The sequence below is a fragment of the Stegodyphus dumicola genome, chromosome 10, assembly GCF_044657685.1.
Source record: "Stegodyphus dumicola isolate Sdum_Otavi_A_Nest chromosome 10, ASM4465768v1".
Classification (NCBI taxonomy): domain Eukaryota; kingdom Metazoa; phylum Arthropoda; class Arachnida; order Araneae; family Eresidae; genus Stegodyphus; species Stegodyphus dumicola.
Window position 1 is genome coordinate 61,728,141 of NC_140777.1, and position 12,651 is coordinate 61,740,791.

Consider the following 12,651-nt stretch of genomic DNA (forward strand, 5'->3'; position numbering starts at 1 on the left):
AAACAAAATCTTATCAAAAATTTAAATATAACAATAAAATGTCTACCCCTTTTTCGCATTTAATAAAATTAAGTAAATTTTTATACTAACCTGCATATTTTGTTAAGTAACATGTCATTTGAATACTACATTATTTTTCGTAATATATGCTGTACGTTCATTAGTAAATTCCACACAAGAATTTTAGATATTTCAGTTACTTAAGGTGAAAACTAAAACTAGTAATAACAAATAAACATTGCTTGTTTAATACACAATTTAATGCTTCGTATGGAATCAAGCACATTATTATATGCTCATCTACAAATACCAACTTTTATGTCAAGTAACCCATCACATTTTCAAGAGAAAATATTTATTGCTGCATTTCGTTTCAATCAATAATTCAGTTATAATTTAACATTGAAATATACTTTAAGATGTTGAGTATGCAATGAGAATATATTTTAATATATCTTAACATTTTTGAAGAAAGTAAAGCCAGATGATTATAGAGAGTACTATTTTAATGACAGTGTCATAAAAAAGTTATTTTAATGGACGTAAAATATAATAGCATGCCAGAACATTTTTTATTACTCATATTTAGCAATATAATATATATATATATATATATGAAAACTTACTTGTATCATTCCACATGTTTGGAATGCAGTAAAAACAAGCATAAAAGCAAATCCTAAAATAAGCACATTAATGAACATTTTATCTATCTTTTTCGACATGATTTTTCTCTATCTGTAACTTCAGTATAATATACAAAATGAATGAAATTAGTTCTATTTGCGTGGCAAAGGAAGCAACTGCAATACAAATAGCTCCAAAACTGGTTCAAATCAAAAAAGAACATTTGTTGACAGAAACACCTCCAGCCATGAAACTTAAACTAGGTAAAATGAAAGATAAAAATATTTTTAGGTCACACATTACAAAAACATAACGGCACCAAGTATCTTTTCTGCTTGATGCCATTTAAAACCAAACACACAAAAAGCAGCACTACTAGCAGACGACGTTCTGCTAAAATGCTGTGGCTGGTTAGTTAGAAAACTGTAACTAAAAGAAAATTTATCTATCTATTTACCAGATGTATTAATTTTATTTTTCTGTATTTAAAATTTTAAATTCAGATAAAAATTAGCATTTTAATAGAATATATTTTAGAATATATTTAAGAATATATTTTATCAGAGCAGGAAGTTTGCCCTTAAACCTATTGTTTATCTACCAATCATTTTCGATAGGAGGTGGAGTTCCAGCGATGTTATGTTTTTGCACTTTTAATTTTGCAGTTAAAAAAAATGAATGTTAAGAAGTAATTTTTTTTTATCTCACTAACACTTTGAAAAACAACGAGATTCTTAATAATTTTAATTACTGTTAATTTTATAAGAATCGTTGCAGCTGAATTTGTATTTGATGTTTATAATTTTTACAACTGCATTTTTATTTTGTTCATAAAAATATTTACAGTCCACTGTTTAGGATACATGCTGTATTTTTCTGGTCTAAATTTATGATATTGCTTTTAACATTACTATAGAATAGAAATTACTTAGTGACTTAAGATTATATAATTCTGTATTTGCATTTATTTCAATCTATATTTTCTGACATTTTTAAAAATTTATCTGAAATTTCAGTTTTTTTTTTTTTTTTTATTTTTTTTTAGATATATTTTGAGATAACATTTAGCTACAGAAATCATAACAAAAAAAATCACGTTATGGTTATTTTAAAATACGTCTTATATAGATTAATTTTAAAATGCAGTATGTTTTTAGCAATTCAAGCTGCAGGATTTTAAGATTGGGAAAAAGTAATAAATAACCACTCTCAAATTTTAACTCAGTAGGATTTTAAAATAATAAAAATAAAAATTATTTCAATCAGTATTTGGAAAAAAAAATCCTAAAGAAGCAATAATATAAACATATTAAGCTACCTAATTTATTTAGAAATAATGTGGTAATACTATATTCACTTTGAATTTAGATTGCATCATAATTTTATGGCTTCAGAATATAATAATGAATGCGGGTTACATTTATGGTAATAATACAGCTCCTGAATTTTTAGTTATTGCCATAAAAATAATTTGTGTTGAAATTAATGGGAAGGAGTGATAACCAAAATATTTATATGAACAGGAGAGAATAAAATGTCTTTTCTTCTAAAATGCATCTTCTTTTTATGGTGTTTTTGATAATTTTTTAAACAACTTGAAGGGGAAAAATACTGGGAATATCTGGAAGAATTATCTAAAAACTAGCACCAGATATTTATATTTATGTAGAGCTTTATTACAATTAAATTTCGCTGTGATGATGATCACTATATATTAGTGACTTTCAAAAGCTGGTTTCATTTATTGTTTTGAATGATTTGACTGATTTTCTATTTCCATACTGATCAAGTTTTTTTTATTTGAATTAAAATTTGCCTCACAGCTTATTTTCTTTAGGCATATCTTTAGGTTGGCTCTTGTTATTTTTTTATGTATTTTTACTTTGTTTGACTGCTGCTAGAGAAATATACTTTTATTATTTATTCTTAGCCATTAATTTTAACTTTTATTTCCATTTTTTGTTATTTTCATGATGCAATGTTTTATTGCCATCATTTTTAATATCGGGTCAGATATTGAAAATCATGTTTTATTGCAATATTATTTTTAATTTTCAGGTATTAGCTATGTTCTTCAGCTGCTGATTTCAGTTTAATTATGAAAATTGTGTTGTTTTTTTATATCGCTGGCCGTATATCTAAAAATATTTTCAAAATTCAGTTTTGTAATATAAGAATATTTCTTCATTCTTTGTAAGCTACTGTAGCAAAAATTTTATTGGCCAGAAAAACTTAAAATTATGGCATATAGGGTTGGGTAACCAGTTTTTTTTTTTTTTTTTTTTTTGTTTTTTGTTATTTACATGATGGAGAAAAAAGCCAAAAAAAGAGCAAATAGTTGCCTTTGACATCATAACACAAATTAATTATTATTGTAATCATAGGACATTGCTAAGTTTTAAGAATGCCTATAAGCTGCACTTTTAAGAACAGACCACTTTTTCCGGAGTTTATAGTTTGATCATGGGTCTATGGAATCTATCAAACAATACAGATGATCTTACTAGTTTCTCACAAAACTGTTAAATGAGTGCAGCAACTTTTAGAACAAGTTCAGTCGTTTTCAGGAGTGTAGGGTGTTAAATTCCTACTAATTTTCTATAATTATTTATTCATATATATATATATATATGCTAGGCGTTCAAACTGACCCTATTTCCAATATATATATATATATACATAAAGTAAAGTTTCTGGCTTGAGCTCTTATATATGTTAAAATTAGCACTCAATAACATTTTTTTTTTTCTTTATTTTACATGAAAATATACTTAAAAAAATTCCTTATCTTGTAAAATAATTTTCGGAAGCACTATTCAAATTATTCCAAAGTTTTAAATCAATGAAGTTTAAAATTAATAAAACAACACAATAAAGACTATTTACAGTAAGAAGTAACAAAATTTAAAATGAAGATTGAGTGTGGTAAATCGCAAAGCACAGAGAAGTATCACTTTCTAACTCTTTAGAAAATGAATCATTACTCTCATCTGCATTACTAAGTGGTTCATTAACCATACGAGAGTATTCTTCCTCTGACAAATAGCACCTTCCCTCCATAATAGACTGGAGGTGAGGCTTTCCGAAATAAAAAGAGAAGAAATGGAAATATATCTGAAGGCAATGCAAAGCGTAACAGAACTCCACATATTAACCCTAAAAGACCGTACACAGTAGAGGGAAAAAATAGAATGAAAAAAGGAATTGGATATAAATCAGGCATGCGAATGTTTACATTAGCATGCTGTGATTTAAAGAGCCCACCTCTTTACTCTTTCCCCCCACCCTCCCAACATTTGATGAGTAAAATACCAAAGTCAGGCAGAATATGTCAAACTCAAGGTTAGGAACCTAAAACTGTGCTCATTTCAAAAGTAATGGACACAGGATGCCATCTAGTGGCCTTCAGAAAAACGTTACAGCTTAAAACGTGTATACACATCACCCGTCCTCTGAATGCAATCCCTAGTGATGCGTGGATGAGACGCCCATCCTGAAAGGGTTAAAGGTACAGCAGCCAATTTATTTTGAAAGTTATTACAAAATTTATATTCATTCATGCTATAAATATGTAATGTAATAAAAATGCATCTGATACTTAAATAAACAAATCATTGTTTTGACAAAAGACATATTGTCATTAATCCCACTTAGAATATTCCAACAGACTTGAGACACACTTATCTTATTGTCCATATTAATGTAGTGGCAATATAATTTACTGTTTTTGCATAATTTTTAAGATTTACTATATGGCAGTTTCAAACCAAAGTTGTTATCAGTTAGCATTTTTTTTTTCCTTCTTAGTCCTATTATTATTATGGAATTCTGTACCCTTACTCTTTAAAACCTATGTTATATTTTTAATTTAAAATATGTAATATATGGTACCAGTTGGTTAATCAACTCACTGCTTATTATATTCAAATTTCCAGGAACCAAAACAATCCTAATGAATAGAAAATCTGCCACATGTTCAACTCATCTCTGTCGCTTATTAAACTCAGATTTTTGAAAAACTGATTCTTCAGTGCCAGATCATCCTACTTGTATTTATCAAAGCTTTTTGCAGGTCATTCATTTAATGTTTTGTGATCCATGGCTTTATGGTTCATATGTGTAATGCTTATAATGGATAAAATGGATTTGACAGAAATTTTTCTACTCCCTAATCCCTGTACCTATGAGACATTATTTTCAGTGTTCTTTGTTCATAATGTACTTTAGAGATGCAGAATTTCTTTATTAACAAAAACAATCCTCTAGAGTAGAAGCGCTGTAAAGGAGTGAGGGTTTGCTCTCAATTACCAGCTGATAAGACGTGGAATTCAACTTCTGTATCTCATCTGATAAGGTTTCCACATTCTTAATTTTCCCTTTCAGATAGACACATTATATCCACAAAGAATTATTTAAAAAAATCCATGAAATGCCTCTCATTATTATCATACATTAATAGTCTTTGAATGGAAAGGAAGTGGTAACTGTGGACTAAAGTAAAAGCGAAGAAAGCATTAGTTTTGCTTACAATCATAAAGTGACAAAATGCAGACCATGCTGACAGAAGTTTTAAAATTTGAATAAATCATTAGAAAAAGCATTTTTTTAACCAAAAATATTGAAAGAAATTCATGGCAATTTTCAACCTTTTTAATCTTTATGTTCTTAGTAAGTACAGCTCTCTATCCCAAAAAATTTTCACTTAAAAACTAGGAATTTCTCAAACAGCACTTTGCAGTTTACTTAAACGAAGAAATATACCGTATTTGACGGCATATAAGACGCACTATTTTTCCTAAATTTGGTCTAAAAAAAGTTACCTGCGTCTTATACGTGAAGGACACTGTCTTATATGTGAAGGTAATTGCATTCAATAATTGTTTATTTGGCTTTTACGAAATGTAAGAACTAAAAGAAGCCATGCTATTGAAACTTTTTTTTTCTTGTGTGTGGCCGTCTAAATAAGGGTGTGTCTTATATGCCGTCAAATATGGTAATTGATGAACTAAAATGCAAATGTCTTAAAGAAGCACTAAAAAAGATAGACAAATGAGAGATGCTGACATTGCTTCTCTACAATGATTTCAAGCTATAAATCTAAAAAAATGCTTCTATTTCTAGAGCTTTTCTTATTAATTTGCTAAATGATAGAAGATAATTTTACATTAACTGATGTAATGAGTTACAAGATGGAAAGAGAAATTCAACATTGTTCATCAGAAATTACATGATGAGAAGTAAGAAGTGAATGATAATGTATCTGATGTTTATGTGGGCTGCTAAGTGAATACAAGTCACATGAAATTTGTAATACAGATGAAATGGACTGTTATTGAATATTACCAGAACATGCATTAATATTTAAAAATAAAAGAAACTGAATGAATAAATTACTGTGTTATTTACATATATAATATGGACCCAGTAATCAAGAAGACAACAGAGGTTACTGGCAAAAGTAGAAAGCCTGGATGTTTGAAAGAAACCGAAAATTTACTTCCAACTGCCATAGCAACAAGAACTCATAGATGATAAATAATATAGGGTGTTCTCAAAATCCCTAAACAACTTTAGTGTACTATCATGAGCATTCTATAAGAAGTAGTGCTAGAAATTTTTATGGCATTATTATACATACATCAAAGTTTTTTCCTCAACAGTTTGTTTTGGTTTAATATTCACATAATGTAAGGATTTAGGGAGTCTGAAAATCCTCATGTCCTAAGAAAGTTGAAGTGGGACAGACCAAAGGGAAATGTTTAGCATGGAAGCTGCAAACAAGATTTTAGGACCTTTTCCCTTCAGGGAACAAACAATAATAGCAAGAGTTTACCTTGATACATTGCTTAAATTCATCTACAGTTCGATAACAATCAGCAAGAGGTCATGTTGCTGTATATGAAGGTTTGTTACTAATGTCACTTGTCACAAAAGCTTTGAACCTTGTTTGTGAATGTGTGACAGGTACCAAAGGTATAAATTGTTCCTTTCTAAAAAAACAAGCTGTTAAAATTCTTCAAGGACTTTGGGGACATTCCATTATTACTAATTTCTTTTTAAATGATATGAACTGAAAAATAAAAAATATTTTATGAATTAGATAACTGTGCAGCACACACATTTCTAATCTAATTCTAAAAAACAGTAGTGTCCCTTTTTGCAAATGTAACTTTTAATATTTAACTTTTAATTTTAGGGTATTAGAAAAGCTTTCAAATATTACAGAAAAGATATTCAGTAAATGACAAACAAAGCTGAATTTTATGAACATGTAAGGATTTTAAAGAAGATAGTAAGTCAATATCTCTGCTAGAAGCTATGCGTCAATGCAATGTGTTAATCTCTTAAAATAAGTTAAAAACTGTTTTAAAAAAGTGTGGCTTTTATGTAAGAGAAGCCTGAAAGAAATCACAAACTACAGCTATTTCAAACATCATTCAAGGACAGGGAAGTTATGAGGGCTCATTTTTAGAATATATGTTAATTCACAATAATATTGACAAAAATGTGTATAAAAATGACTGTGCATGAAAAATTGTGTTAAAAGAACTGTAGAAACTAACTTGAAAGTGAGGCAGAAAAAAGCGATGCCATGCCATCATCAAACAAATCTAGAAATGTTAAAAAAGTTCTTGAACTGAAAGGTACTGATCGAAAAAGCTATCAGCAATTTTACAAAATTGAGATCGCAATAGCAAAACTGATGTTGAATAATATGAAATAATTACAGATAGAATAGTTATTTGTGAAAATTAAAATGCATCAAAAACATAATTATAAAAATATTTTGATAAAACATTTTAGAATGAATTTAAAAATAGAATAAATAATTTAATTTTGATGTTAATATTGGTACTTATATATTTTCCCGTCAAGTGCTGGTGGAAATTTCGGCAACAGTCAGCAGTTGTTACTTTAGAACTCTAAAAACGTAGTCATCCATAATTGGTGCTAAATCATGCTACTCTGCCAGTCAATGGGAATAATACATAAATACCTTAATTTTACGTATTGTTTTAGGATTAATTAATAAATTAGTTATTATATTATTTGAAAAGTTTAAAACTGATGTCTCATCTTGCTGTGCACAAATTGCCATTTGTTAAACTCAGCCACTTAATGAACTGAAATACGTTTGGAATGGAAATGATTTTAATAAGCTATGGGTATTGTGTATCAAATATGTATGGAAAATATGAATATGCTGTTTAAATGCTAAGCGAAGTCTTTTTCTTTTAATTATTCATTGACAAAATAAAATACATTTCAATTCTTTATTTTCTTCCAAAACCTATACAGTCAAAAGTCGTTAATTCGGACACCCATAATCCGGAATGATCTATAATTCGGACCTCAAAGCTAAAATCTTTCTGCGCATGCGCCGCATTGACGCATGCGCATAGGCGTTTTACTCGTGCGCTCAAGACATTTACGACTGCGCATATGCGTCTGCGCAAGTGCAGAATACGTTTTCGCGTGCGCGTTTAATGTATAACGGACGCTATAAGCTAAAATTATCTAATTATCTATTTCAGTTAATGTTGATGATTGCGTTGTTCCTTAATCTTCGAATTGGATCCGGCTTATTATTTTTTGCAGACTGTAAGAGCAATTTTCTAAAAGTAAGCTTGAACTTTTGATTATGTCAAATAGAATTTCCGATGCTGGAGCTCCCAAAGGATCTAGAAAACGAAAGTATGTTTCGATGTCCATCAAACAAAAAACGAATTGCTACAAAAGGCTATGCGTAAGGTATGCTTTACGCATCCGCGCGTTGAAAGAAATGTTTAATAAAGTAAACAAATAAATATTAGGCTTCTTTTTTGGTAAATTTTGATACCCTTTAGATCATAATTGCTCATTATTTTATAAATTACGGTTTCATATTTTTAATTTTATAATTTCTGCATGCCATCTTACCAGATTTAAACTGATGATCTATAATCCGGAAAAATCGATAATCCGGAATCGCCGAAGTCCCGACGAGTCCGGATTAAAGACTTTTGACTGTATTACTATCTTGATCAACTGACCTTCTTTCACAAGTGTTTTAGTTGTACTACCATGACTGTTTTCTGTGCTGAATTATTCAAAATGTTTACATTTTTTATTCATTTTAATATTGGGGAAGTCTTGAGTTGTATAATGTAAATGAGAATGCATTATGTGTTTTATTTGACATATACTGCTATACCAGTAGTGATATATACTGTTTGGATATCTTCAAGATATTTTCTCTATACAAAATTTCTTAAGTGCCTAATGAGCCTATACAAAGTTCAGAATTTATTCCGATTATTGGCTTTAAACTCAGCTTGCACAGTTTTACCAACTCTTTTCCAATGGTCCAGTGCACTACTTTATAAAGAGGCCTCATGAGCAGTAACTATATTAACTTGGTGGAAACTCTGAGCTATGCAATTAAAAAATGAATAGAGGTAAAAAAAAATTTAAAAATTCACAAAATAAATGAATTAAGTATTATTTAAATATTAGTAATAGCCAAAGGCAACATCTACTGATAATGAAAGATTATTTTCAGAAATTCGTCTGATGCATAGTAAATTTGGAACAAGTTAGGACTTAGGCAAATTTCAAAGCTGGTATTTTTTCTTATTGCTAAGTGGAAATACCTGTTTTGTAAGCATATGAATTAAGTAAAGAAAATTAAGTACCCATTGGTGGCTAATTGGGCAAGATTGCTGAATATTAGTAGTTCAGCCCAGTGCCATCTTAATAGCGTTATGGACCCTCAGGCAAACCAGGAAAACTGGAGCCTGTATAACAACCACTCACAGAAATGAAATTTAAATAAATTAGCATGGGGTCCCTGGGTAAATGCCCAGTGGTCCCATGTATTAAGATGGCCCTGGTCCAACCTATGTTTAATCTAGGTTAACAGCTGGCTGTACGAGTGTTCTTATCGTTTGGATAAGTTCGTAATAAGTTCCTTATAAATCTCTTATATATTTAGTCTCTCCTCCTTTTCTTAAGACTTGTATTCCATTGTAAGAATTATAGTGAAGATATGGTGTTATATGTTTTATAATATTATTAAAAAATTTAGTAATGACATTTTCATAATTCATGTTACAAAAATTTACCTTTTTGTAGAAGAAGTGGGTTTTTTCTAAAAATGAGAGAGTATGGAAATGGAGTTTTTGTATGACTTCTCTTAGATATCATCTACTTGCATAAAAAATTTTGTTTTGTTTGGATATTTAACAAGAGAGTGTGAATTACTATCAAGAGAACTTCTGTTATTAGTTGTAAAGTTTAGTTCATCATTTTTATTGATATTTAGTATAAAAAAGTGATGCTTTATATTGACTAAAAAAATGTTATTTAATGCTCTTGAAATTCATTGAATTACTGAATTGAGTCTTATTTTATTTAAATTCATATCCGATGAAATATATTTTTAAATGTATCTATTTCTTAAACATATTTTAATGGAAAAATATTTAATTCATGAATTTTTAAATTAGTTTTTCTGTTAGCTATTTTTATTCATGTGTATATTATTTCTATTTGTTTACTTTTTTAATTAATTTTAAATTTCAGATAAAAAATGATACAGCCTGTAGTGAAAGAGTTTGAATTCAAATATGGACGAGATAAAAAGGAGAAATCTGTCCTACTTTCAGTACCCATTCCAGTATCTATCAGCATTCCAGAATTGGGATCCTGTTTGATGTCTCAAAATAAAATTCCATTTTTTGTTGAAGATGGTAGGCATTTCTACTTATTCTTTTATATTTATATTACAGAAGAACAGTTTTAGTCCTTATTAGTTTACTTGTTATATAAAGTTCTGACTTTTTCTCTTTATCAATGTATACAAAAACTGAAGTTCATCCCATGCATATCTTATTAATAAGAATTTTTAATTAATATTATAAGAATATTTTTAATTTTTTAAATGTTAAATTCTGTATATAGAAATGCATGTAGAAAGCTGTTATTAAACTTTTTTAAACATTAATTCGGATATGTATATAACTAATATTTTATTTATTAAAAATTTTGGACTTAGAAATATTTTCTATATCTTACAATTTATAGTTAAATTCTTTCATAAATATGTATATTTATTTTCTAGAATTGCACAAGAGCTTGGAAACATTTATAGCAAAAGAAACTTCTAAATATTATGATCAAATAGATTTGAAAGCAATAAAAGTAATACAAGATGCCGAGAGTACTGAGATCGATCAACTTATAGAAAAGTGGGCTAAAGCTTTTAAAGAGGTAATTCTTTTACCAAATAATTAAACCATTTATTGTAATGATTTAAAACTGGGAAGTTAGAAGTTATGATATTGTATATGCTTATATTGATGTCATTTAATAACTAATTATCATTTGAAACTAGAAGGCCTTTTAGCGGTCATGTATATAAGATTGTTGAGCATGACTAATTCAACTCATGTTCAAATCCTGAAAAATGCATGGTTGGATGGGCATTTGTGTGATTTTTCTGATGTGTTGTATAAATATGAGCCTGTTTCCTAAAAAGTGCTTGATGAAATCTTTCTACTCTTAAGCTTACGCATATCTTTTTATATTCAGTTAAACAAAATAGTGAAATTAGAAGAATATTTTCATATATATATATAATTACAATTCTTTTGAAAACCAAATATAAACATGCCTGGTATTTTCGTGCATTAAGCAGCAGAAAAAATTATCACTAAATATATACAGTGGTGGCCAAAATTGTGGACACTTTTGGAAATTTTTATGTTTTTGAAATTTGTATGCTTATAGAAAAGTTATGTTTCACAAAATGCAAACTTGTATATATCATTTTAAAGAGAATTTATTACTGAATTCAATACAAAATTCAATTATTTTCAATACAAAAAAAGTTAAACGATAATAGTTATCGATATACATTAGATAGTGATGATTGCAGTGAGTTATCAGTACTTAGTAGGGTACCCTTTATTTTTGATTACAGCTTCACATCGACGTTTCATTGAGCTGAAAAGAGTTTTCAGCTCTTCTTTCGTTATTACATGATGCCAGGAAACAATTATAGCCTCAATTAGTTCCCTTTTATTTGATGGGCGCCTCATTTGGACAAGAGTTTTCAAACGGTGCCACAAATTTTCGATAGGATTGAGGTCAGGACTGTTTCCTGGCCATGACAACAATTTAATGCTCTTTGTATGAAACCACTCTTTCAATATTTTGGCCGTGTGGCAAGGAGCAAAATCCTGCTGAAAAATAAAGGAAGCATTGTTGGGAAAGAGATCTCTGATGGAAGGTAGAAGTTTTGGTTCTAGAATAGTGTCAATGTATTTTCTGGCATTCAGTGTCCCATCGATGACATGAAGGCAACCAATACCAAATCATAACACTAACTGGGTTTTTCACAGTTGCTTGAATGCAGTCAGGATGTAGCTCTTTTCCTATTCTACATCTTACATATTTTCGCCCATCACTACCGAATAACGATATCTTAGTTTCATCACTCCATATAACTTGTGACCACTGATCATCTGTCCAATTAATGTGTTCCTTTGCCCACTGTAGTCTTTTTTTTTTTTTTTTTTTTCGTTGCTGAAAATTAAGATAAGGCTTTTTTCGTGGAATTCTACCTCTCAGTCCAACATCTGTTAATCTTCTCCTTATTGTTCTTAAACTGACAGAAACACCAGCATCATTCAGATCACTTCTGATGACTGCTGATGACATTTTTTCTATCTTGGAGACATAGTTTTTTTAGTCTTCTGTCATCAATAGATGTGGTGCACCTTTTTCGGCCTTTTCCTTCTTCTTTGTTTTTTATTGAATTTGTCTCCTGATATCGTAAACAAAACTTTTGGACTCCAGATGCAGTCACTAAACCACCCATCTGTCTTGCAATTTCAGCATAGGAAAGACCACTTTTTCGTAACACAATAATATTACATATCTTTCTAGGTGTCCAATCTACTCTTTTATTTCATGTCATTGCTTCTTGACTAAATATTAAACATTTTTACAAAAATTCCTACTTGTAATTGCAGTGTATAA

The 12,651-nt window shown here is 29.2% G+C and overlaps 2 protein-coding genes across 3 annotated transcripts in view; one reads left to right on the forward strand and one right to left on the reverse strand.

The window, feature by feature from the left end:
• The window catches only part of LOC118184446 (UNC93-like protein MFSD11), a 117,253-nt gene extending 116,299 nt beyond the window's left edge, over window positions 1–954 (reverse strand). The window contains exon 1 of the mRNA XM_085824990.1: window positions 627–954. Coding sequence (XP_085681116.1) covers window positions 627–725 — 99 coding nt within the window. The 5' untranslated portion in view covers window positions 726–954. The remainder of the gene's footprint in view (window positions 1–626) is intronic.
• A 239-nt stretch (window positions 955–1,193) lies between these two features.
• The window catches only part of LOC118183572 (FERRY endosomal RAB5 effector complex subunit 3), a 58,816-nt gene continuing 47,358 nt past the window's right edge, over window positions 1,194–12,651 (forward strand). For both annotated transcript variants that reach the window (XM_085824985.1, XM_085824986.1), the window contains exons 1-3: window positions 1,194–1,315; window positions 10,192–10,358; window positions 10,730–10,878. In XM_085824985.1, the coding sequence (XP_085681111.1) occupies window positions 10,199–10,358; window positions 10,730–10,878 (309 nt within the window). In that variant the 5' untranslated portion in view covers window positions 1,194–1,315; window positions 10,192–10,198. The remainder of the gene's footprint in view (window positions 1,316–10,191; window positions 10,359–10,729; window positions 10,879–12,651) is intronic.